Genomic DNA, 27,713 nt, shown 5'->3' with positions numbered 1-27,713 from the left:
TTTTTTTTTTGTTTGTTTTTTTTGTTTTTTGTTTTTTTTTTTTTTTTGGTCTCATGTCGCTCTGTGCAATTTTTTTTACTTTATGGTCTTTTGCTTATCTATTAGGTTCCAATTTTTGTGTTTTTATGTTTTGTGTTTCTTATGCTTTTTTGTTTCTTGTTTTTTTATTTTTAAATTTTCCTATTTGTTTTCTAAAGACAGAGAGAGAAAGAAAGTATAGAGTTGGATGAGTGGGGAGGAAGGGAGGATCTGGAAGGAGATGGGGGAGGAGAAACCACAATCAGAATGTATTGTATGATTTTCAATAAAAGCAAAGAAAGAGAGAAAAAAGGTTTTCTATGGTTTTAGCTTTTGCAGCTTTTTAAAAAGATAGTAAATACTGTGTTGGTTGTGTGCAGGCTCTTTTTATGACATTTAATAGAAACAGTGATTAGTACTAACATATTTCTCTACATCCTTGATATTAATTTCATTCACAAATTACAGAATGACTATAGCACTGGTACAACATACGGTTAGCATGTACAAGGAGCTGGGCTCTAACCCCCACACTGATACATCATCAAATGTTTTCTCTATTTCCCACATAGTGAGAAAAACCAGAAACCCAACATTCCACATCTATCTTTTTCTCAGCTATTAGTCTCATAATAAAACTGTGGTCTGTCCCGCAATTCTAAACTTCTTACTGTATGTGCTTGCCTTTACATTGTGCTATGCTAGAGTTTAACTTCAAGCTTCCAACAATGGCCTTTGTTACTCCTCCAAGCTCTAGTCTAGTGCAGGGTGTTTACTCCCATAAATTTCAAATACAAATTTATGCATTTTGTATTGAACCACCTGTAGTTTTCCTCTCCACACAGTTAAATCCAAACAAAAGGGTCTTGCAGCCCCTTCTGACCAGCCTATCTGTCCACTGTCCTGTTCTATCACTCCAGTGTCCTCTGTCCTCCTGTCCCATCTCCCCACCGTCCTCCTGTCCTATCCCCCACTGTCCTTCTGTCCTATCTCCCCACTGTCCTCCTGTCCTATCTCCCACTGTCCTCCTGTCCCATCTCCCACTGTCCTCCTGTCCTATCTCCCACTGTCCTCCTGTCCTATCTCCCACTGTCCTCCTGTCCTATGTGCCCACTGCCCTTCTTTGCTAGGACAGCTCTTAAGGAAGGCAGTGAACCCACTCACCACTTTCCCAGTCAGCCCTCTGCACTGCCGGGCTTTCCTCCTAGCAAACACCACTCTCTGATGTTATCTGTCTTACACATTTCTCATTTCCTGCCTTTCCTAACCATGGTGCTCTATGCCTGTGATTCTTCATCATTCTTATTCCTGTATGGACCCTGCCACCTAGACCAAGTCATCCATAAAGGTTTCTTTATTTCCCACACTAGTTAAAAGCCATCTTTGTGACTCAATTGGTTATGCCATATTGTATTCACACCACATTGTGATTGTCTTATTTACTTAACTATGGAACTACTATGGGGTGGGATGGGGGTAAGGGGAAATGGAACTATTGTTGGTCATTTAAAATACCATCAGCTTTGAAATGGTACCTGGTACAAAGTAGACATAAGGAAGCCATACCAATTTTTTTCTTCTTTTCAATTATTTGCTTTTGATAAATTTCCTAGAATGGAATTACCAAGTCAAAGTGAAAAATAACTTTTAATTCAACACAGAAGAACTAGTATCTCACCCCTCAATTTTCTCCTTAGGATAATAAGATAAGAAGTTAATTTTAGAAATAGATATTTATATAATTTGGCACCTACTATATGCCAAATCTTTGTGATTCATCATTTGGCAAAACGACATCTTTGAGGGAGTTACATTCTAGCCAGAGGGCAAGAATATGACAATAAATAATGAACATCATATAGGAAGTTAAGAAGCAATGTATACTACAGCAGAAAGAAAAGGGGATGCTGCAGAGCACCAGACAACAAGCCAGGGTCAGTTTTAGACCTTTTCGGGAGGGTAACTTGGAGAGCAAACACTGTCTATGAGCTCCTGTGACACCTGGGCAAAGGGAAGGATGCTCTGGGGAGGAGAGAGGGTGAGCAGAGGCAAAACTGAAGAGAAGCAGGGCGAGGGAATTTCTTACTCTTATGGACCACGAAAGACATAAAAGACAGCCTTATCATTTATGATTCAAACACATCCGACTCTCCGGTCTAAAGTGTATAATTCACTGGCAGTCTCAGAGTTTTGTAAGTATGGCCTCAAGTTTAGAATATTTAATGCCTGACAGAGAAAGCACAAACTTATTAGCAGCATTTCTCTCATGATCCCTCACCTGTCTGGTTCCAGAATCCACGAATTCGCTCTCTGTTGTTATCAATTTGTTTATTACATACATGCATTTATATAATATGACCAGAAGGGTCTTTTGTGAATTAAGTTTTCCATGTTGTAGTATATACACTCTTTTTTATAGTCAAATTATATTTCATTGATTATATGGCACATTGTGCTCATCTATCATCAGTTATGGACAGTGGTAGTTTTTCCCACTTCTCAACATCTGTGAATAATGACTCATATACGAGTTTGTATGTGACCATGCTTTCTTTTTTCTGGAGGAAAACAGCTAGTGAGCCTGTAGTTGTTGTGTTCTGGATTCAGTGAGAGACCCTACCTCAGTATGTAATGTGGAAAGTGATGAAGACAAGTCACATCAACCTGTGACAACTACACCTGTGCACACACAGACATGCACATATACAGGCGCGTGTACCCACAGACACAAACTTCACACACATAAACATTCACACACGGGCACATGTACCCATACATATGAACATGCATGCGCGCACACACACACACACACACACACACACACACACACACACACACACACAACAACAACAAACAAACAAACAAGTCTGCTCTTTTGCCCTCTCTGTCATCTCTCCCTGTGCATTTGCACATAAATCCACGGCACAGCTTCTTAGCACCTGTGGAGGTCTTGTGTTTGGCATCCTCTGCTAGATCCTGGCAGGCCTGATAGGACCTTAAAGATTAGAATTTAAGCATTTTAAACAAACATGTCAGGTCTTAAATATTTAAAAGACCACTTCTGTTCAAAACACTCACTGGGGAGGCTAAGCGATCCAAGTCCTGCTGCGAGAGCTGTCGGCGCTTGTCTTCTTTGGAGCCACATTCAGAACAGAAAAGAAAACAAATACTTCATAGTCACAATTTTATTTTTTAAATAAAATTAAATTAAAAAATAATTTTTTTCATCTCAGTTCTGGACTCCATGAAGCCATTATTATTATTGTTGTTGTTGTTGTTATTACTTGTGTGTTTATTTGTTTCTTTTGTATGTGTGCTCATAGTGCACACCATCGTCTGTATGTGAAGAGCAGAGGACAACTTACTGAGTCTGCTCTCTCCCTTAACCCTGTAGGTACCAGAGATGAAACTTCAATCCTCGGGTTCAACAGCAGGCACCTTAGCCTGATAAGGCATCTTGTTGAAGCCACAATTAGATCTTAAAATTAATAATTATTATTAATAATATTCTTATGTTGTTTTCCATATTGGGATACAACTGATTTTGTTGTCACAAACTAAGCTCCCCTGTAGCGGGTGACCATCTGATTTCTAAGCAGGACTAGAGAGAATCAAGACTACACTTGGATTTCCTCTGAAATGTTGTTCATCTCTCCAGTTTCTGCTCATCACTCACACTCCAAAAAGTACAAGCACACATAATTTTATCCATTTGACAGTACTACCTAAGTACTATGTAAGTCCTCTCCCCTAAGCCTTCAGGGTTGTTCTGCCCACCTACAGCTTATTCATGATCAAAGACACACAAGAATTAGATTTTGTTACCTTTTATAAAAACAAAAAAAGACCTAATCAGCAATGCTTCCAACCCTAGCACACAACATGGCCACTTGACATACTCAAATATGATTATGATCCTAATTATTTCAAATGGAAGAGTCTTTAGAAATCCCATTGAACCACTGAACTGAGAGAGCCAACTGTGCAGAGTCTCATCATACAAAGAGAGCTTAAATAATATGGGAACAAAGTATTTGGTGTACAATTATGTGTTTCTGGAAACTAAAGAAACAGCGTTTTAATGTAAAAATATGAGCATAAATAAATATAAGTGAATGAAGCATTATTTTGAGTCAATACGTTCAGGTCAAAGAATTTCCAGTCAGGAACTTTGAGGCATATATTATGGCCTCATAATGTACCATTTGTCACCAGATATGAAATAATAGCACCTATTTTTATATTAGAAATAACACTAATCACATCAAAGGAGAAGCTAAAAACCTGAAAAATTGAAATAGAAGCCAAACTAACTTCAGAAGAAACCTACAAACTAAATCCAACAATAGAAGCCATCTATTTAATAGATATTTACTATGTATCAACTATGTGCTAGTGATAGCCAGAATATAATACATATTTATGCTAGAGCAGTAGAAAAGGGGCAAGAAACACTGGACAAAAATTGGAATAATTAAAGTATAATCAATCTTTAGCAAATTCCGGTATCCTCTACCATTTTCATATGAAAATCTCTCAATTGAATAGTAACCTACATGTCAGTAATCTATATATTACTCAAAACGTGCAGTTTTCTAAATTAAGTTTCTCAATACTACCAAATTTTGTGAATCCAATAATACACGAGATGTTTCCCTAGCACTACCTGGCTCTAGTACAAGCCATGCACTAAAGACAGAGACAACCCCAAAAGTGATTGGGAGGAAAAGAAACGAAGCACAGTAAGTGTAAGAGAAATACCCTAGGTGTGGTCATTAGAACGAGAAAAGAAACGGGAGTGCATTCTTCATAATGAAATATGCCACTGCTCAGTAGATTGGCCTTCCACAGAGCTCGGAAGGTTATAAAAATTCATGTCATACTCCACAGGGAGGCAGAGATGATGCTTCACCAAAGGAGAAAATTCATTTTTGCTTCAGTGAGAAAATTAGACTGTGCTAGGAAATTAGTGTGATTGTTCATGTACATTCACATCAGCTATTTCACTAGATAATTCTGTAATTTTCACTTATTTCTATAAACATTTAATAGTTGGTATCTTTATTAATCTCAAGAAATCTATGTAAAAACTGTGAGAACACAGAGCATGGCAGTTTCATCTATGTATACCACCAATCAGTTCACTTACTTCAGATGTTTTAAAATTTTCAGTCACTTGAGTGATAACATTGTAAAATGAACATAGGTATGGACTTTGAGCCCACAGCTTCCATGCCCCTTAGTAAGTCATGAAAGCCCCAAAAGCACTCGGCTTCATTCACTGCTGTGCATGAAGACTAGAAAAGTTCCTATCTTCCAAGGGTTTGTGAGGAGAACACACAGCAAAGCTGCCATGACCTGAATATATTCAGTGCCAAATCCAGTTTCATGATTAACTAGAATCCTCAAAAACCTATTCAATAGGTATTGTTGCCTAAATTTGCTTGCGTGTGACAAAATAAAGTACACAGAGCCAACAACTTCCCTAAGTTCACAGTTAGTAAGCAATGAGAAGCAAGGCTCTTGACTGCATTTTCTGCTGCCATACTGTGTGCCTGTGTGTGGGAGCTCTGTTAGCTGCAATTGTGTTATCTGGAACTTTCATCTTCCTGTCTCTCTTCCTAGACCTGCCCTGCCCTGCCCTGCCCCTTTCCATCACAATTTATAAACCCCATGTCCTGCCAGGCTTTCTTGATCACCCCAGATCAAAGTCATCCCCCCACACTTGGGTATTAATTTTAACCTCTCTTGTGGTTCTGAGCATGTTTTATTTCTTACAGTGGATTTCAGACCTGACTAATTTTGTTTAGGCGGTTAGTTACCCTGAGAGCATCATTCATCTCTGATTTCCTTTATTTATCTCCACATTCTAAAAACATCTTCATACCATAATATGTTTAGTACTTCAAAGGTAAGGATAGGTGAGAACAAAGTTCAGTGTTACTTCTAGAGAGAGGCATAATTCTTACTGAAAACAAAGACAATCATAATTTTAAATTCACTGAATGAGTGCTTGCCATTTATATAAAACACTTTATGGGAATCCACAGAAGCAGATATAGTAGGTGTTTGAATTCTCAGTATCCAAACACACTTCCAATATAGGAGAGAAATTATGAATCAAGTGTAAAGCTGATCTCTCCTCATCACTAAGGCCAAAGGGTTTCACTCCGCAATTGCTACTGGCTCTGTGATCCATTTCCAAATCATATTCTGCTTTACATGGTCATGTTGCATTATTTTCACCTCACAAATATGACATGTTTAAAATCCTTTAGTAATTATCTATTCATAGGATTTATTTTTATTTTATGTGTTTGAGTGTTTGTGTGTACATATGTAAGTATACCTACGACAAGTGGGCCTGGCATCCACAGAGGCCAGTAGAGGACATTGGGTTCCTTTGAATTGTAGCTACCTATGAACAGTTGTGAGTCACCGTGTAGAGGCTAGGAAATCAAGTTCAGGTTCTTTACTGCTTAGTCACTTCTCCAGCCTAGCAGGCTTGATTTTTAAATGTTAATTTGAATAGAAAATTTGAACAGAAAGGTAGATGTTATATGCTTTTTAGTTATATGAGAAACTGTATGAATGGCTGTCTATTGGCACTGGGCATATTCCTAACAGCACATGCAAATAACTTTCAGTTAAACTATCCACATATGGTATTAAGAACTCAAAAGTCAAGAGGTGCCTAATCTCTCATTTAAAGAAAATAAGGCATTTACCTTAGTTAAGAAAATACAAAATTGGGATCTTGGGGGTGGGGTGGGAGGGGGGTAAGGGGAGATGGGGAGAGATAAGGCAGAAGGGGAGGATGGGGGGAACTTGGGGAAAAAGGAGGATTGGGATAAAGGAAGGTTGGATAAGGGAGCACGGAAGCACAATTCTTAGATAAGGGAGCCACCTTAGGCTTGGCAAGAGCCTTGAACCTAGAGTGGCTCCCAGGAGCCCAAGCCGAGGTCCCCAGTTAGTTCCCTGGACAGCTGAGGATAAAGAACCTGAAATGACCCTACCCTATAGCAACACTGACGAATATCTTGCATATCATCATAGAACCTTCATCTGGGGATGGATGGCGTTAGAGACATAGACCCACACTGGAGCACTGGACTGAGCTCTCAAGGTCCCAATGAGGAGCAGAAGGAGGGAGAACATGAGCAACGAAGTCGGGACCACGAGGGGTGCACCCACCCATTGAGACAGTGGAATGAAAAAGCTAAAAAAAAAAAAAAAAAAAAAAAGTTAAAAGAGCTTCTTAAGGAACTGCTCAATAAGAAACTATCCTAAAGGATGCAACTGTGACTTCACAAGATACCAGAGATACCAACCCTGAGATACCACTATCAGCCAAGTGCCTGCAGAACGATGACCTAGTGGATTCCCAAAATTTTAGGTCTGCTGCATCTGATTTCAATCCTACCCAAAGTGCTCTGAGGTATGTTGATATTTTGTTTGTGATCTAACAAATAAAGCTTGCCTGAAGATCAGGCACTACTTAGCAGTAGAGGCCAGGCAGTGCTGGCACACACCTTTAATCCCAGCATTTGAAAGGCAGAGGCAGACAGATCTCTGTGAGTTCAAGGCCACCCTGAGTTACACAAGATTGAGCACATTCTTAAAAAACAAAACAAACAAACAAAAAACAGAGCTAGGCAGTGAAGGCTCACACCTTTAATCTCTGTACTTGGGAGTCACATGCCTTTAATCCCAACCCTAGGAAGGTAGAGACAAGAAGAAATATGGCTGGGTGGAGAGAGGAATATAATATGGGAAGAAACTGGAACTCAGGATTCAGTCTGAGGACTTGAAGAGACAGGATACCCCATTCAGTCTGAGGATCCAGTAGAGGAAAGAATTAGTGGCTGGCTGCTCTGCTTCCCTGATCTTTCAGCATTAACCCCTATATCTGACTCCTGGTTTTTATTATTAAGACCAATTAGAATTCACACTACAAAATCATAAAAACTCTGAGATACCATCTTACACCTGTAAGAATGGCTAAGATAAAAAACACCAATAATAGCTTATGTTGGAGAGGATGGAGTAAGGGGAACACTCATCCATTGCTTCTGGGAGTACAAACTTACACAATCACTCTGGAAATCAGTATGGTGGTTTCTCAGAAAACTGGAAATCAACCTACCTCGGGACCCAGCAATACCACTCTTGGGCATATACCCAAAAGATGCTCAATCATACTACAAGGTCATTTGTTCAACTATGTTTATACTAGCATTATTTGTAATAGCCAGAACCTGGAAACAACCTAGATGCCCTCCAGCTGAAGAATGGATAAAGAAAATGTGGCACATTTACACATTAGAGTACTACTCAACAGTAAAAAAACAATGACATATTGAATTTTGCAAGCAAACGGATGGAACTAGAAAACACCATCCTGAGTAAGGTAACCCAGACCCAGAAAGATGAACATGGTATGTACTCACTCGTAAGTGGATACTAGCTGTAAAGCAAGGGGTATTGAGCCTATAGTTCACGATCCTAGAGAAGCTAAGTAAAAAGATGAACCCTAATAAAAACATACATAGATCTACCTGTAAAAAGGAAATAGACAAGACTGCCTGACAAAATTGGGAGCATGAGGGTGGGGGGAGTAGGGACGGTGGAAGGGGAAGACAAGGGGAAGGAGAACTTGAGGGAATGGGATAGTCGAGATGGAGGAAGGACAGAGAGGAGAGCAAGGAAGGAGATATTTTGACTGAGGGATCCATGGCTGATGTGGGATTTCCCTCTGTATGCTGTGAATATCATTGGTTAATAAAGAAGCTGTTTTGGGCCTGTAATAGGGTAGAGCAGAGTTAGGTAGGGAAAACTAAACTGAATTCTGGGAGAAAAAATGCAGAGTCAAGAGAAGCTATGTAGCCCTGCTGGAGACAGACGCTGGAACTTTACCCAGTAAGCCACAGCCTCATGGAGACACGCAGATTAATGGAGATGGGCTAATTTAAGATATGAGTTAGCCAGAAATACACTTAAGCTATTGGCCAAACAGTATTGCAAATAATATGGTTTCTGTGTGATTATTTCAGGGCTGAGCAGCTGGGAACAAACAAGCAGCCTCCATACTACACCTGGCCCTAGAGAAATTCGAAATTCCCAGGAATCCACAAGAATGACCCCAGCTAAGACCCTAAGCAACAGAGGAGAGGGTGCCTGAACTGGCCTTGCCCTGTTAGTCAGACTGATGAATATCTTAAATACCACCATAGAACCTTCCCGCAACAACAGATGGGAACAGAGTAAAGAGACCTGCATCAGACCACAGGACTGAGATCCCAAAGCAGTTGACCAGTGGGAGAAGTGAGAATATGAGGTCCAGATCATGATGTGTACACACACCTCCAAAAAAAAAATGAAAGAAAAAGAAAAAACAATTTACGCTATACCAAGGTTCTGACCCCCAACTCCCTCTGGTACCCAAATTCTCAGCAATTTGGGCTACTGGCTTTTCTTAAACCTCATGGGCCATAATTTAATTACTGCTTTACCAGCAACTTGTTTATCCTCACTGCACACCCAACTTGATCTCTTCACACAGAGAACCAGCTTCCATCTCCAGAGAGCTCTAAGAGAGGGTTGAAAGAGCTCTGCTTCAACTGCTTCAAGCACAGGCAAGCAATGAGCTATAAATTTGTCAACTTCTTTTTAAAATAAGCAATGCTGTAGATAAGAAAGCACTCATGTACTTTGTAACTAATGAAATTTAATTATTATGAATTATACAAATAGTGGGTTTAATTATGAAATTTTCATGTATAGAAATGATACACTTACTCTTTTCTTGCCTTCCCTTCCCCACACATCCAACCACATCCCTCTTCATAGTCCCCTTTCTGTTCCTTAATAGTTTTATTTTTTTTAATTTTTGTCTTCCTGTCTTTCTGTCCCTCTGTCTTTTCGTACCTGTTCCACAGTTATGGTTTCTTACATGATCTCCAGTTCCATTCATTTGCCTGCAAATTTAATTACTTCATTCTTCTTAATGGCTTCATAGTACTCCATTGTGCATATATGCCACATTGTCTTCCTTGATTTATCTGTTGATGGGCTTTTAGGCTAATTCCATATATTGGCTATACTCCAGTATAAACACGCATGTGCAGGTATGTCTGCTGTATGCTGACTTTGAATCCTTTGGTTATTTATTTATAAGTGCAATTGCTGGATCATATGGAAGTTTTATCATTTATTTTTAGAGTAACCTGATTTTCATAGTTGCTGCATTAATTTACATTTCTACCTAGAATATATAAAGGATCCTTTTTCTTCATGCTCAGACTTGCCTTGCAAAAATATATATTCAAAACTACTCAAGAAAATTTTGAGTTTCATGTTCCTTAAAGCTAAGTTTCCTTGTGTGTTTATATATTTAATTAGATATTTGTAATTCTCCATTTCACAACAATCTGCTCAGTTCACTTGTCCATTTATTGGTTGTGTGTCTACAAATGAACACACATACATATACCTTATGTACCAGTAATTGCATGCATCCATTTGTGGCTGTGCACATGTGTGCATGCATGCATGTGCATGTGCATGCGTGTGTGTTTGTCTGTCTGTGTCTGAGACAGGTCTCACTTGTCCTAAGATTGTCTCTAACTTGTTAGGTAGCTGAGGAGCTGAAGACAGACATGAATTGCTGATCCTTCTGCCTCCCATTCCAAGCCCAGTCCCAAATTGCGGCCATGTGCCACCATGCCAGGCTTTGGATTCCTGTGCCTTCATAGGTGCTTCAAGCTGGGCTCATTTTCTCTGTAGTAAAAGGGGGTTTCCTTTATCGGGAAGTGCAGACACTCACCTGCCCAGCAAGCTACAGTGCAGTCTTTCACGGGTGAGAACATGAGTTTTCCTCCCCATGTGTCCTCTCCTGGGACTCTGTTGTCTTCTGTATATGTAATCTTTGGTGCTAATGCAGGTGAGTTAACTCTGACAGTGTCACTTTTCACTTGTCTTTGGTGTGGCATAATCACTTGAAGTTTTTCAGTAACACTCTATTCCTACCATGTCCTATCATGGAGCCTACGGTCCTGAGTTCTCAGTAACACTCTGTTCTTACCGTGTCCTACCACAGTCTACGGTCCTGAGTTCTCAGTAACACTCTATTGCTACCCTGTCCTGCAAGGAAGCCTATGGTCCTGAGTTCTCAGTAACACTCTGTTCCTACCGTGTCCTACCACAGTCTATGGTCTTGAGTTCTCAGAATGTTTTAAACATTTATAGCACTCAATAAATCATTCTTGCTGAATTTTCTCTATGATTTTTATATTTTAGTTTGTACTTCTTTGCATTATTTAACTAATTTTTCATTATTTTTCTTAATAACATTCACTATTTGCTCTTCCCAATCCATTTCAATCCCTAGACTCTCTTTCTGACCTACCAAATTCGTGTTCTACTTCATTGATGGGACTTTTACTAGACTTATGACTGTTTATATAAATACAATATAAATTTATGAACTCTCTTAAAGGTTGCTATAATCAGGGATTTTTAAGTTAAATTATCTGTCAACTTATTTTTCACTTTCTCTTATTGTAGTAATTAACTTAAATCATTTTTGTGGCACCCTTATCCACATTTTTTTCTTTCTACTGAATAAGCTGCCTTAATTCCCACTCAACTGGAGTAGTTTTACCACGGAAATACAGAATACATTCTTTCCAGTTCATCTTTTATAAGAGGTCACTATTTTAAAATTTTAATAATGCTTTTACCAACACAACCGTCACATTCTTTCCCTGCACCTCACTCTCATCCTTCACTTGCTCATCTGTCTTCTCATCTCCAGGACATACAACGCAGTGCACTTTCTTTCTCATTTTGTAGTCTCAACTCCAACCTAGCCACTAGCTCATCCATAACTGGACCCCATTTATCTTTTCAACCATTTCTTCCATGCTTATCTTAAGAGACACCCATGAACCGCACTGTTTTGCACTGATATCCAGACATGTCTTGCTCACTCCGTCCCCAAAGCTGGCTATGCTCCCCACCCCACCCCCGCTGTCCCCAGAAGTCCTGGGACACAGCCGTGAGTCCTTGACTTCCACTTTCCAATTCCTTCCAACTCACATCTTTCTTGTTCGTTTAAGTTTCCTCTTACACCGCCTCATGCTCTGAATCCTGAAGAACGCTCTTCTGTCTTCACCTTGACAATACAGGCACTTGAATTTCAAATTTCATTATTCCTTGTCTTAGCCTTTTCTTGCTTTGTTTTATCCTCCCTCACTGTTGTTTGGCTATTTATTTCATTTCCCTTCTCTGGGAGCATCTTTTAAGCCCATAATAACTGAACAAATTTCTCACATGAAGTATCTAAGGTGCATTCTAAATTTTATATCCTTGCTTTCAGGGCCAATGAGGTAGCCTTCAGTGGCTGAATGGGAGAAATGTTTCCTTCCCTAATCTAAAGCAGCCTTTCTGACTAATAAGGAAACATGTCAAAACAGCTCCCAAAAAGAACACTTATGTCAACCAAAGAATTAAATATTTGAAAATGAGAAGATCTACTTGGTCCATTTTTTCAATAAAGATTAAGAACAAAGGGAAAGAAAAAAAAGGAAATGGAATAAATAAGTCAGAATTCAATCTAGAATAAATATAAAAATCTCTAGTAAAGAAGTAGGGTGGATGTTTAAACTATGATTCTGGTGAGCTCAAGGGCATTTGGTATAAATAGACTCTTTAAGCCACATTTCCAACATTTGCCATTTGCTACCAGACAAGTCCATCAAGGAAAAATGGGACATAAAAAGCCCATGAAACAATAAAAACAATGAGAAAAGGCAGCTTTGTCATGGTACAAATGACTCAGATACAGAGTGCTTCAAAAACATTGGGCAGGCCAACTAGAAGGGCACACGATGGCACGTGCAAGGCCTTGCTCCATCTCCAGCACCACACGAGTGGAAAAGGTAGAAAAAGTAAACACCATCATATATGCTGGGACTCTATGGGGATAGACTCATAGACCACAAGGCATTTCTCGAAACCAGACTGTTTGTGCTTTATATTTGCAGCCTCTCAAAAACTGGATGGCAAACATTGTTAACTTTGCCCTGCCCAAACCTACAATGACAAAAGCAGAGAAACAGTACACCGAGAAGGACTTACTTCTCCCCAGTCCATGGTTCCCTTTGGGAACCAAGCTCCTGGGTAGGCATGGTGATGCTCGCCCGTAAGCAAGCTTTTGGGAGGCCGAGGCATGAGGACTGTAGTTGGGGGACAGCCCAGACTACAGAGTGAGACCTGTAGCAGTCATAGTAGTAGCAGACAAAAGAATAAAAGAGGAGGAGAAGGAGCAATGGTCCTACGGGCCTGATTAATACCAGAGCCATCTAGAAGTCAAATGCTATCTGAACTTAGCTGTGTGCCTTCAAGAATCAAATAAAGATACGTGTTTACAGAGAAAGCACAGCTGCTCAGCTAGGTTGGATTCAAGCTTTGGGTCCGCGGGATGTTGCAGTTTTCTTTGTCTACTATTTCTAGCGTCTCTAAGGCACAACAGATTAGACTGTAAGCATGGATATATGGTTTGGACCCTAGGCCTCCCAGAGAGGACAGCATTGTTTCTTCCTTAAGGCCTGTCCCAGCAGCATAACAGGGCGGTGCTCACAATATTTCAGTCTTTTGGCTATATTCAGAAATGCTTAGAGATTCTTCACTATTGATTCATCCAACAAGCATTTGTTGATGCTTCCCTACAGTTGACACTGCAACAAAATCAGTGAGATGAGTGGGGTGTGTACGTGTCAAAATGCCATGTTAGTGCCATGCAGAGTCCCCAAACAAAGCATCTCACTCTGGAGGTAATGGCATTGATATCCTTTACTACTTTTATATGTTTGTGGATCATCTAGTAGGGGCAAACAAGCAGACACTTGACTATACTGCAGTTTGTGAGGTGACAAGAGAGCACCTAGGATGGGGCTAGGACACAGGACATGGGAGTAACAAGGGCAGTGGGCAGCACAGCTGAGTCTTGGCAGACAGAGGGCACCTAGGATGGGGCTAGGACACAGGACATGGGAGTAACAAGGGCAGTGGGCAGCACAGCTGAGTCTTGGCAGACAGAGGGCACCTAGGATGGGGCTAGGACACAGGACATGGGAGTAACAAGGGCAGTGGGCAGCACAGCTGAGTCTTGGCAGACACTAGATCATAACAGAGGCAGAAAGGGAATTCAGAGTACAGGAGATCTGCATTTCAGGAAACAAAAACGATCCAGCAGAAATCTCAACCAGTTATCAGAGGCAACATCAATGTCAATGGAAATCACCAACCCTCGGCTTTGCGTTTCCACTTTATAAAAAAAGATGCAGAGAGAAAATCCAAACTTAAGCAGAGAAACTGATATTTATTAACAGACGCGAAAGAAACTCTAACTTCCATCACAAACAAGACAAGTGAACTATTTTTGCATCAACAACAAAAAGAAAAAAAAGGAAAAAAAAAAAAGAAGAGACCCTTGGGCTGGAAGTTTTACAATCATCCTGCTTCTAGGTCGGATCTTAGAAGGAGACAAAGAAAGCCGTGGGCCTGAAATAAGGAAGACATTAGGAATACATACTCCACAGCATCAGAGATTGCTAATGCACAAACAGGCTAACTGGCCATGAAAAGGACTGGACTGGAGCGAATAAATGAGAAATTATGACTCATGAGTGAAGAATGATACAGTTTTAGAATGTCCCTGGGCTTAAGTTAGGTAAAAACAAAAAAATTAAAAGTACAAGAATGATAAAGGAAAGAAGCTTTTTCATTTTTCTCCACAAGAAAACATTTTGATATGCTTTATAAAAATGAATTCATATTTTAATGTGTCTAAACAAATACTAAATGAATTCTGGAATAAAAAGAACTGAAAAAAAAATTTAGACAAGACAGAATGAGAGGTAGGGAAAACGTTTCCACAGAAAATAATATGACCGCTTTGGTTTTCTTTATAAGCCAAAAATGAAGGGCATCTTAAACTCTATAAATAGAACCACGAATGCTACTTGTGTATGTATGTTTTAAGAACTAAAATCATCATGCAGAAAGGCACGCAGGCAGCACACTAATGTCATTAAGGTATAATTGGACTTGCAGGAACAATCACTGTGCTGTGCTGTAAGGGGAGCTGTTGGCACGCGCAGAGCACAGTGCCAGTGTGAGCTCATCCGGCAGCCTCGGCAAGACCCACTTCCAACTAGAAGCGGCCATGTTTCAACACCTCCCATCCTTGATGCTGACAAGCTAAAGGACTGGTTTTTGTCTCTGAGAAGGCGTCTCTGGTGATGAACTGCTTACAGACAGTACTGATTATATGAGAGAACAGTACTGACGAACCAGAACCACCTCCTGTGTCCTCAACCTGCGGCCCCGACTTCCTTTGAATCTAGACAGTGCTAGGTAGAGAGACCACTGCAAACTAGAACCAAGAAAGGCAGTCCCCAATTACCTCCACCCCACGTAACAAATATATTCGCCACCTTTTAGCAGAGAGCACAGCGACAGTGACAGACAAGGAGTCCTCTTTAACCTCTGGACTCCAAATCAAATATAATTACAACAAGGCGAGTGTTTTAAAGGTTAGTAATAACCATGAAGATGAGTCTGCCACAAGGGCTTGAGAGTTAGGAAATCATCAGTGTCCTCAAGTCCCAGGTTGAAAATTTACCCAAAATTGTCAGTTCTCAGGAACTGCACCTCAGATTAGAATCTTCTCGCCAGGGAATTTGCTCTTGTTTTAAATCCTAAGTGTTTGTTAAGCTGCCAGCACCGCAAAATCTAGAGATCATTAAACAATAAGGCAGCGAGTGATTAGCCCACCACATACATATTGAAAGCAGCTTTAGCTACTTTTTAATTAAAAATAAAATATCATTGGCTAAATTCAGATGTCTTAGCTATCCAGAAGTGTCCTCCAAATGCAAAGGGTAGCCGAGAAAGCCAGGTACAAAAGGAGACTCGGGGTAAGAGGTGGACTGGGTCTGAGGAGTCTCCGGGCCAGGACAGGCACGCTGAAGCCGACCCAGTTTAGTCTGTGAGTATTCCAAGTCTCCCTGAGCTGCAAGCGGAGGACACCATGCGGCTGCCGCTAAATAAGCTTTATTTAGCAGAGGCCTCCAAGGAGACAGGGTGTTCACCTTCTTGGCAGGAGAATGAGTTAAGTAACAGCATCTGAGATGTGTAGATGGCTAAAGGACACGTTACTACCACTTTTAAGTACACCTTAAGCTAACTAATAAACGTTGCTTGAAGTAATCGTAAGCCATTGGTGAAGGAAGGTTAGGAGATTTTGACCTAATGGCATCACTTGAGAGAGAGAGAAATTTTTACTGCAAAGTTACAAGTAAATAAACATTGCAGTCTTAAGTTGTTGGTACTTGTTTAAAGTCAAGAAGGGCCAGGGTGTTTAGTCAACTCCAGGCAAGAGGCCAAAAACCATGAAGATCAGATTTAAGGTGGGGATGATGTCATTCACTATGAAGTCTTGATTTTCTTTCTGAAGCATGAGAAATTTTACTGGTAAAACCTTACCTCACCCACAGCTTTTTTTTTTTTTATTTTTAACTTCACTTTTTTTTCCTTTCAAGAATGACTTTCCAAGTACATTTCCTGTCTTGCATATAAATTTTATGAATTTACTTTCAACTTTAGACATGGTCTTACCTAAAAAGCTTGCCCTAAAGTAAAGAACGGGCACTTGGTAGCTGCAGGAGTATAAGACGTGATACTCGTATTTGATCACTTCCGACGCTGTGGTGGACTCCATCACTTCGGAACCATCCACGGCCAGCTCTAAATCCTCCTGGGAGGGGGGGGAAGCAGACACAAAGTCAAACTGTGTCAATTTAAAAAACAAGTGCAAACACTGGGTGGGATTTTCTTCTCATAAATAAGTTAAGTAAATACAAGGCTATGAGTAAGAGACAGGAGTTACCCGTACTAATACTTAACATTTGAGTCCTCGGTAAACAGTAAAACCAGAAAACACCAGCATTAAGTAAATCCAGATTTGTTCTGGGGGTGGGGAGCTGGGTGGGGGCGGGGCAGGGGCAGCACAAAAACTTCTGCAGCAGCAACTCCAAGTTTTCACTGTGTGGTTTCAGCACCAAGATGGTGGCTGCAGCAGGCTCCTTATTTACCTGTCAGAGCTAAAAACATGCTGACAATCGCAGCACACCGAGGCTAAGAAATGCCCCTGGAGGCTCTGTTGTACTTGTCTGAAGAGGACTCACTGTGTGGGGAACAACCCCCGTTCCATTCTGAGTAATAAAGGATTCTGCAAGAGGCTGAGTTTGTCAGGCGCATTTCAACCCCTGGGGATTCTGTTTGCTTCACTGTTGTGTGTATTTTTGATAATATTCACCAATATGTCTTGATGTACAGTAGAGCTGCCGGCACATGTGGATATGAAGTTAAAGAAGGCTTTGTAAACAGGTATGAGAGTCACTTCTTAACTACCTGTTTTTCACTGGCCGGCCTCTCTCTATTTTTTTTAAAATCTATGCGTAGACATTCCCTAAGAATGTATCTTAACATGTAGAAGCAGTTGATTGGACATGTTGAATTGTGTAGACATTTCCTAAGAACATATCTTAACATGTAGATGTAGCTAATTGGACATGTTGAATCAGGGTTTTGGGGTGCATCCATGTGTACTTATTTATTTGGGCCGAAGAATTTCTCCTTTGAAATTAAATTAGTAGAAAGAATGAAGCAAGTGGGTTTGGCACAGTTCAACGTGTCATTAAAAGAGAGACAGTAACAATGAACAATCAGAAAGAACCACAGTAGAAACAGATTGCAGACTATCCATCTGAAGTTAAGGTTGCTCGGGAGATAGGGGAAGCGGGCACTGCTCTTGGGTCTCCACCTTCCCATTCACGGTCCCTTCGCTGGGCAGACACTATAGTGGGCAAACCACAATGGGAGACACCTGTAAACACTACCAATAGAATACAATGAATTAAAGAGTCATAAAGAAATACTTGAACTAAATATTCCAGATAAGAGTAATACAATAACAAGTGGGTTTTTTTCTGTTTATTTAATTTTAACGATGAGCATCGAAATTTGTGGCAATAAATTTTTAATCAAATTCTTTCTTTTTGATCTATATTTATAATTTCTTTTGTTTCTCAACAGAATAAAAAAAATGTAACTTGTTGTTTTGGGTTGTATCTTAAATGCCCCCATAGGTCCATGTATTAAAGGTTTGGTTGCCACCCTGATACTATTTGGAGGTAGAACCTTTCAAAGAGGTATATTTTCAGCCATGCTTAGTGGTAATTGTTAAGTTGGAGCTTAGGCCCCAGCCTCTTACATCTATCTTAGTCCCCTGACCCTGAGAGTTAGCACTCTGGACTCTGGACTCCAAATCCCAGCAGGCCAGGTCAGGACCACTCCCAAAAATATTTAAGTGAACTCAACAAAGAGGAGCACATGGTCTCCTTTTCTTCCTCCTGGCGGTCACATAGCATGGTTTCCCGGTTCCCCCATGAGGGCCACCCGAAAGTGCAGAACTCCCATTAAACCTGGATATCTCTTAATTTGGCTTGTTTTGATTTGGCTTGATTGGGAATTTGCATCGGTGGAGAGCTCGCATTAGGAAAACATTTCTAACATCTTGGGGGTCCCACTGAGACAGGGCAGGCCTTTGTTGAAAGCCCCCCTAGTCTACAATTCGAATTCTCCATGCCACGTTTAAACCAGCTTCTGAGCTACAGTGGCTGCATCTTGGTGAGTCCCTTTCCTTGTCTATGCCATTGGGTTTTGAGGGACCCATTCGTATGTATTTTTGTCATTTTTCAGATTCCTGTCAAAGTTGCAGCCCATGCCAGTGGTTCAATTCCCAGCGAAGGTCAGACCAGCAAGACCGGGCTTGGCTGAGGTGGAAATCTGTTTGTTTTGAGACGCCAGGCATTCAATTTCCACAGCCCTATTTGGACCTAAGAGCCATTTTGGTGGATGCACTGGAGTGGATTTAGGTCATGTGGTTGGGCATAGACTTTAAAATGGGCACTTATAGTTCAAAGCCAGGTCCGCTGTTGCCCCTGTAATGCCTCTTACAAAAAATCTTTTAAAATTGAGCCTGTCTGATACAAACTGCCCCAAATGGCTAATTTCCCTATGTACTAAGTCTTGAGCTTACCACCCTCTGGGACCTAAAATATATATATATATTTGTCACCTTAAAGACAAATGGACAGAGCTTATATGTCCAAGGTTTTTGGTCTCTACGCTCTTGCCCTGCCATCCTTAGTAGCCAGTGTCTCACAGCACCATGCTGCCGTGAGGCACTGGCCCCTCCCCAACTCCCTCAAGCCCAAACTTCCCAACTCCCTCCGGTGGAACAACATTCTTTCCCCTCCCTTTCTGTAGTGAGTGGAGCAGCGGGCTGTGTTCCTGGCACCTGGCCGCCCGAACGGCCAGCTTATGCCCCGAATAATTACACGGAAACTGTATTCTTTTAAACACTGCCTGGCCCATTAGTTTTAACCTCTTATTGGCTAGCTCTTACATATTGATCTAACCCATTTCTAATATTCTGTGTAGCACCACGAGCTGGCTTACCAGGAAAGATCTTAACCTGCGTCTTTCTGGAGTGGGAGAATCATGGCGACTGCCTGACTCGGCTTCTTTCTCCCAGCATTCTGTTTTGTCTACTCTGCCTACCTAATTTTCTGTCCTATCAAAGGTCCAAGGCAGTTTCTTTATTTAACCAATGATATCAACATAAAACAGAAGACTCCCACATCACCTTCCCAAATTTGGAGGTTCAAGGTCAACTTCCGCCTTTCCATCCCTCTCCTACCTCACCACTCCACTCCTCTGCACACTGGGCTAGCCCCTCCCATGCTCGCTCCCTTTTCTCTTCCAAATCTCTCTCAGATAAAAAAGCAGCTAGGTTCTTTTTCTATTAATTCTTCTGCTTACTCATTTTTTCCCTCAGTCAGTACCAGATATTAGAAAAGAGTTAAGAAAGGTTGAGGATGGTCCCCAAACTCCTATACGAGTACTGGTGAAAATGGCCTTTAAAGTTTTTAATGCCCGAGAAAAATCAGCTGAGTCTTCCCAAAAGACAAAGCTACAGGCCCAGGTCTTAGCAGCTGCCCTACGGTCACAGGAATGGGGACAAGGGAAACCAGTCACAAGGCTCTATCCTGGTAAACCTCAGCCTAAGTCAACCTCACAGGCAAACTATTTCAAGTGTGGCCTAAATGGTCACGTAGCACGATATTGCACTACACCTGCTCCGAGGTTGTGCCTTATCTGCCAGCAACCTGGACACTGGAAATCACAATGACCCCATGTGGGCTTGTCCTCTATGCCAAGCCACGGAGGTCAAGCCTCATCACCATCGGCAAGTGAAACTGTGCCAGGCTTCAAACGTCTCAGCCTTGCAGAGGATTGATGCTGCCCAGACTTGGTTTTTCCCATAACCCTATCCAAGCCTAAGGTAAAGCTGCAGGTAGCAGGTAAATCCATTACTTTTCTATTGGACACAGGAGCTACCTATTCTGTTCTGACTTCTCACTTGGGCCTTACGTTCCCCTCACCAATTTCAGCTATGGGCAGGGGTAGACAAGACCCATTCCTCCCCACTTAAAACTTTGCCACTGCCCTGCATTCTTGCAGGACAATTTTTTCTCTCATTCTTTCTTAGGGATACCGGCTTGCCCAGCACCTTTACTGGGAGGAGATATCCTTAGCCACTTCCCCAAAGCTTTGTTCTGCTTCTTGGAGCCCCTTTTAATCCCACCCATCTCCAAGATTCTATTTTACAGGTTCACTCCTCCTGCCAGATGTGTGCCCAGGCCAACCCACAAGGGGATCTCCACATACGTCAGTCTCTACACCAGCTTCACGGACACCAACTACGCAAAGATTGGCAAGTTAATTTCACACATACTTCTACTCATAAAAAACTTCGTTATCTCTTAACACTTGTGGACACTTTTACATGATGGATAGAAGTGTTTCCAGTCTCCAGGGAAACAGCAGATGTGGTAGCTCAGGTACTCCTGGACTACATCATTTTTTGGTTTGGTGTCTCACAAACCATCTAGACGGACAATGGACTCATCAGGCAACAGCTAACCAAGCTCTCCTTTGAACTCAGGTTATCTTGGCCCTTCCTTCTCCCCATTGCCCTGACTCGCCTCACGGCCACCTCACATGCCCTATGGGCCTGAGCCCTTTTGAGCTGCTTTATGGCAGGCCCGTTCTCCTTAACCATCACCTCCCAGTTCAAATTCCTCCACTGGCAGGGTACCCACCCTACCTCTCCCTTTTAAGGTCCCTTCTCTGTTCACACTGACAGTTGTCTTCCTGCCACCACACCAGTGGACCCTAATGCCCCTAAACCTGCCCTGCTCTTTCCAGAGGACAGAGTACTGCTCAAACACTTAACTCCTAGGTCTCTCGAACCTTGATGGACAGGACCTCACATGGTAATCCTTACCATTCCCTCGGCTGCCAAGCTCCTGGGACACCCATGCTGGTACCATCTCTCCAGGCTCAAGCAGGCACCTACCCAAGACACTTGACACCTGCCTTCTCATCTCCCCCCAAGGAACAGATGCCTGGCATCTCCAGGATGACAGTACATGGGATGCCTTTCCAGCCACACCTCTCACTGAACATGGACACCTAGCTCTCCCCTTCCCCACGTAGCCCCATGCCCGCAGGAAGTAGCCAGATTTGAGTTTACGCCCTTTTTTCCAAAGATAGCCTAAATGTTTGTCATAATTACCACTCCAATTTTCTGTCACCCCTATATCCAAAGAGTCTGGAATGTTAAGTTGGGAGCTTAGGTCCCAGCCCCTTGCATCTATCCTAGCCCCATGACCCTGAGAGTTAACACTCTGGACTCCAAATCCCAGCAGGCCACTCCCAAGAATATTTAAGTGAACTCCCAAAAGAGGAACACGTGGTCTCCTTTTCTTCCACCCGGTGGTCAGTGGTCACATTGTGCGGCTTCCTGGTTCCCCCACTGGGGCCACCCGAGAGTGCAGAACTCCCATTAAACCTGGATATCTCTTAATTTGGCTTGTTTTGATTTGGCTTGATTGGGAATTTTGTGTCGGCAGAGAACTCGCATTAGGAATATTCCTAACAGTAATATAACTTGATACAGATTTTTTTCCCTGGGGAAGTTTGTCAGTTTAAAAGCACATCTACTCTTTGATACAGTGGTTACACTGTTGGAGATCTGCATCACAGAAAACCAGAGTATGAGAACATAGAATCTTGGAGAGTCAATCTAGCTTAATTTTTGAAGAATATTACATAATCAATCTAAAATATTTAGCAAAAAATGTTTTTTAAAATGCCAGCTATGACATGGTTCTGCAATATCATATAGTGAAGGCATTAAGTCTACAATGACATAACAGAAGATGGTAAAAGTCTGTACAGGACAATCTCTAGGACCATATTATATATATATGTCATGGTTCATTGGAGAGAGATACATATGTGTGTGCTAAAAATCTGGGAAAAGGAAAATGTGCTTGTTTAAAATGTTACAGAGTGGAAGTAGAGAAGAGCTGAATGTTGGGACTCTCACTGTTTATGTATTTGAACAGTAATACTTTTTAATTTATTTTAATGATTAGGTGTATTAGTTAGCTTTCCATAAGACAAAATAGCTGGAGGAAAATCAGTCTACAAAGAAGAAGGAGTTATTGGCACTTAGTTTCAGTCCACAGTTGTGTGGCACTTGAAATATTTCTATGATCATGATTTAAAGGAGTGGAGGGTATGTGTGTGTTTACAATCTTGAGTTACATTTCATCTTAGACATCACTATTTAGTGTGTGTATGTGTTGCATGTGCCCGTGTGCATATGTGTAGAAGTAAGTGCAGGACAAGGGTCTTCCTCCTCTACTGCTCGCCATCCTATTGCCTTGAGACAGGGTCTCTCACTAAACCTGAGTTGTCTGTGAATTCTGGGACTTGCCTCTATCTCCCAACAGATGCTAAAGGTTATAGGTACCCACATTCCTGACATTTTGTGTGTATTTGGGGTTTGGATTCACCCTTATACTTATAGAGTATTTGTGCCCACTCAGTCATCTCACTGGCTCCATCACCTTGAAATTCTTGACACACATACTAGCGCTAAAAAAATGTGTCTCTAAGTTCTGCAGAAAACCATGGAAACAGGTTATCTGAGACACAGCCTTACCAGAGAAGATAAGGATTTTGAAAGAATATCCTTAAGCCTCCCTCAAATCAAGAACTCAGGACTGTGGTGGGGGTAGACACAAGACACTTACTTACAATTATGGTTCTCTGGTACAATTATGACGCTCAAGAAATAAGGGAAAATGGATAGACAGGCTTTGTGGAGAGCACAATAAAGGTATCAAGCCAACCACTTTTCTCACTGGTAACTATAGTGTTTGTGGCCATAGATACACAATATATATGAGAACATTTTACAGATGACCCCCACATATACATACACACACACACACACACACACACACACACACACACACGTTCAAACTGGGTATCTGAGTAAGCCCAGTCTATTGTGTCAGTGTCAGCATCCCAGTTGTCTGTCATAGCTCACCACAGTTTTGCATGAAACCACCATGAGAAAAACCGAGAAAATGCACATGGAATCTTTGTGATGACTTAACTACTGCTTCCAGGACTCCAAGGTACGAGCCACACAGAGGGCAGAGGAGTGGTGCAATTAGTGAGAGCCCAGTGCCTAGGATTTGTTTAGAGTCATTAGGGAAATGAGTAGGTCCAAGTGTAGAGGGGCATGGCTGGTCACAAGGCAGCGGGTTTAGGGATCACTTGATGGGTCCTAGTGCATTCATTTAGCTGCTCTATCAACTCTTGTGAACACTTACACCCTCAAAATAGAAGTAAGGGGAAATTTTCTGACATTATATTACAGAAAACAGAATCAGAGAATTAACAGTAAAGTGAAGCTGGATTTTTCCATCTAGCCCAAGACTGTCAGTTCATGTATACAAACAAGGCCCAGAAATGCAGCTGGCTTCCAGGGAGTCCAAGGCACAGGCTGACACTGCAGGCTGTACTGTTGTAGAGCATTTATCCTTTGAACTGAAACTTTCCCTTCTGGAAGAAGGAGGGAACTCATAAGAATCAACGAAATAGAATCTCACCAAAGTTACAAGAGTCCCGAAGCTCCTCTCCAAGGTTACAGAAGCACAAACAATGGCTGGAGAAGAGGGCCCCCCCTGGCGGACTGCCTGCAGGTAGGGTAGGAAGCTCAGTGGATAGGGCATCTCTAAGAAACCAGGGTAGAGTTCACAGGTTCAGTGGCCTTTGGGTCACACATGCAGGTTCACCCGGACAGATCTGAGGGGAACTCTTCCGTGGCTCTCCTGTGTTGCTCTTTAGGGATTGAATAAATGTTTGTCTACTTCAGCTCAGGAGAAGTCACTCAACAGCTGTACTGACTCTTCTCAATACTCCTACAATGAATTTTGGCTAATACTCAAAACAATAACATTTTAGTCTAATGTTTTACTTTTTTCATTATGTAGTGTTTTAAACATTTGGATTTACTTTATTTCATATTAAGAGTTATTAGGAAAAGATCTAACAATGCATTTGTTTTCCTCAAAATGTTACAAATTCATTAAATGAGAAGAAATCTGTGTTCAGAAAATTATATTCATTCATGGAGCTAAAAGATTAAGTAGTTCACATTAATTATAGAAACCTTTATTTTATTGAATTCAATTAACAATAAGTTGACAGTGATCTCTCATTTAGTAAATCTGATATGAATTAAGCTTAAAAACTAAATCCCATTAAGTAGGGATCATGCTGAAAACACTTCATAGATATTTTATTAAAAGCAAATCCAAATAGAATGTTGAGCTTTGGAAATGAGATCTGTATCTGAGTTTATCCTACAGGGAGAAGTAATTAAGGGGAGAAAAGGTAAACTCCTATCACTAATAATCTCTTACTCCTACCGAGCAGGCATAAGGATGAGCTCTGTGTGCAAAGGAAAAAAGGGTCAACTTATTTATCTTCTGCCAGGTCTTGCATTCAAACCTAATGTCAGTGGTTCAAAGGCATAGCCATGAGCCAAGGAGGGGCAGTGGGCCCATGCTGGTTCCAAGGCTGTCTTGTGCTACGTTCATATGTAGTCATATAGAGCATCTACTCATAACTGCAAGATATGCTATGTAATGAATTATTTGATAAGATTCTGAACCCATAACCATGTAGTATTTTCAGAAATACAGACTGATGAAGCCTTTTGACAGACCCAATGAAAATGTAGTTATTGAATAAAAAAGTTATGGTAATATTTAATCTGAGGTATAGAAATAATCTGTGGGACTTGAAGCAATCAGCTCTTAGTTTTTCCATGGCTCATCATTTTACTGTGGGTGGTCTTTTCGCTCTCTTAATTACTGGAGTGACTATTTTCATGTCCGCTATAGCTTTTGAGCTAGTGACTATCACCAGAAGCTTTGCAAATGGCGTCATTTCCTGAGAAATGCACAGGTCGTATCCGGCACATAGTGGGGCAGAGCTCCATGCAAGGTCACAGATGGTCCACAGGGCACCTTAGCTGGCTCATCTTTACCACAGTTATTATCACCAGAACTACCAATGTAAGAAGGAAATGGGAGCTGGGATGTTTTGCTAGCCTTTTATATCAGCATCATTATGACCACTGTGGGTTCCCACCTAGAGACAGATTCTCTCTCCAGTGTAAAATTAAATCCTTCTCTGCAGATTGTGTGCTGAAGGGGGAGACGGAGGGAGGGACCAAGAAACCTGGCAGTTTTCTGGATGTTTATAGCTAACCCAATCGTGTGGTTCTTAGTTCTTGTTTTCCTTAAAGACCACACAGGAGACAGCAACCCTGCTAATGCCTGGAGCTAGGAAGCAAGCAAAAAGGCTGGGCACAGGGGACAACTGTGGAAGAAGCTGACTATTTGAGCCATGCTAGAGAGCTCAGCTGTGGCAAGAAAAAGTACTGCTTCACAGTACTCTGGATGTTAAAGGCAATTATCCCTTCCATCATACAACAGTTTACTTTCCTATAAACAAAACAAAAACAAAAAGGAGGGCTCATAACAGCCCTTTTAAAGAGCAGATTCTCTTCTTTTATAATCTCTGCATAGCAAAGTGCAAGAAAATTAGCAGGATGAGGAATTTGGAAATCTGAAGTTCCTTATATAAATAATGACAAACTAAAGAAAGATTCACAATTTTTAGGTATTTTACATTTACTCAGGTAGATGAGTTTCTTTTCAGTTGCCTTTACATGCTACCTAAGAAAGCAGCAACGGTAGAATTTATATGATAAGTGATGTGCACTATGTCATTTGTTCTATTGCTCTAGGAAAGCTGTGCACAGCGACCCAGCAACTAAGAAACCAAGCCAAGACAAAAACCTAAGGCTTTAGTCTCTAAGTGTAGTAATTGGGGCGGCGGGCTGCTTCCCGCCACCCGGCTAGCTTTACCCGAAATAATTACACAGACACTGTATTCTTTTAAACACTGCTTGGCCCTTTAGCTCTAGCCCTTACTGGCTAATTCTGATATCCCGATCAACCCATCTCTAATAATCTGTGAGCACCGGTCTTACCGGGAAGATTCTAGCCTACATCCATCCTGGGTCAGAGCTTCATCGCATGTGCCCGGGAGAGGGGAGCATGGCGTCTCTCTGAGCTCATTTCCTCTTCCTCCCAGCATTCTGTTCTGTTTACTCCACCCACCTATGTTCTAAGCTATGAGCCCAAGCAGTTTGTTTATTACTTAACCAATGAAATCAACAGATTGATATATGACACTCCCACATCATCTAAGGACTCTTACACTGTGCAAAGACCATCAGATACTTAGGGACACTGAATGTTAAACAGATGTGTTCCTGGGCTCTACTCTCAAACTTCTGACTCAGAAGTGCGAGGCTGAGGCTGAAGGAGTCACCTATCAGTGACGTTCCTGATGACGCTCCTGGAGGTGGTAGTGGGTGACGCCAGGAAGCCTTGCCTCGCGTCTGTGCAGAGGACCCACTCTGGGATTCTACCTAGGTCTACAAAGTCGGCAGAGCTCAGTTAGCAAGATTCCAAAGAATGCCTTTACTACCATCTGCATCGCTCTCCTCTGAGGGGAAGCCTAAAAGACCTGCAGTGACTCCAATCCTCGGCTACCGCCTCTCTCCCAGCTCACGGTCCCTTTCCTGTATTGGATCCTATTCAGATTCGACCAGATTTCCCCCGTTCCTCACTTATTCTTTCACAATGGCCATTAGTGGTTTACTGTCTTTATTTTTCTACTGATTATACATCCACCATCAGATCTGCGACAGGTAACCTAATCAACAAGAATATCCAGTAGTAGAACTTGGGATAACAAAGAGGAATAAATTTTTTTTTACCATGCATATACACACAAGTATGAGCGATTTGCTTTATGAAGTGGTCTATGTTTTAACTCCATATCTAGAAAATGCTTTATTGTTACCTTGCTACATAGTCAATTCATTTCCATTGGACTTACCTCTAAGGAAAAGTAAGAACCAAGAGTTATTGTTTATTATATAGTATCGTCTCAAAATATGAAGAAGTTTCTTATATTTAAATTTCCCTTCCTTATATTATGCAATCCTTTTACCTTCTCTTAGCTTCAGTTTCACAGAACTGCGATCTTTTTTT

The 27,713-nt window shown here is 41.4% G+C and overlaps 1 protein-coding gene across 2 annotated transcripts in view; it reads right to left on the bottom strand.

The window, feature by feature from the left end:
- The window catches only part of Atg10 (autophagy related 10), a 299,820-nt gene that overhangs the window by 103,031 nt on the left and 169,076 nt on the right, over positions 1-27,713 (bottom strand). For both annotated transcript variants that reach the window (XM_005356516.2, XM_026783817.1), the window contains exon 4: positions 16,702-16,840. In XM_005356516.2, the coding sequence (XP_005356573.1) occupies positions 16,702-16,840 (139 nt within the window). The remainder of the gene's footprint in view (positions 1-16,701; positions 16,841-27,713) is intronic.

This window comes from Microtus ochrogaster, chromosome 19, assembly GCF_000317375.1.
Source record: "Microtus ochrogaster isolate Prairie Vole_2 chromosome 19, MicOch1.0, whole genome shotgun sequence".
NCBI classification, from domain to species: Eukaryota; Metazoa; Chordata; class Mammalia; order Rodentia; family Cricetidae; genus Microtus; species Microtus ochrogaster.
Note: the sequence above shows the minus strand (reverse complement) of the source record. Positions and strands in the feature narration are given on the sequence as shown.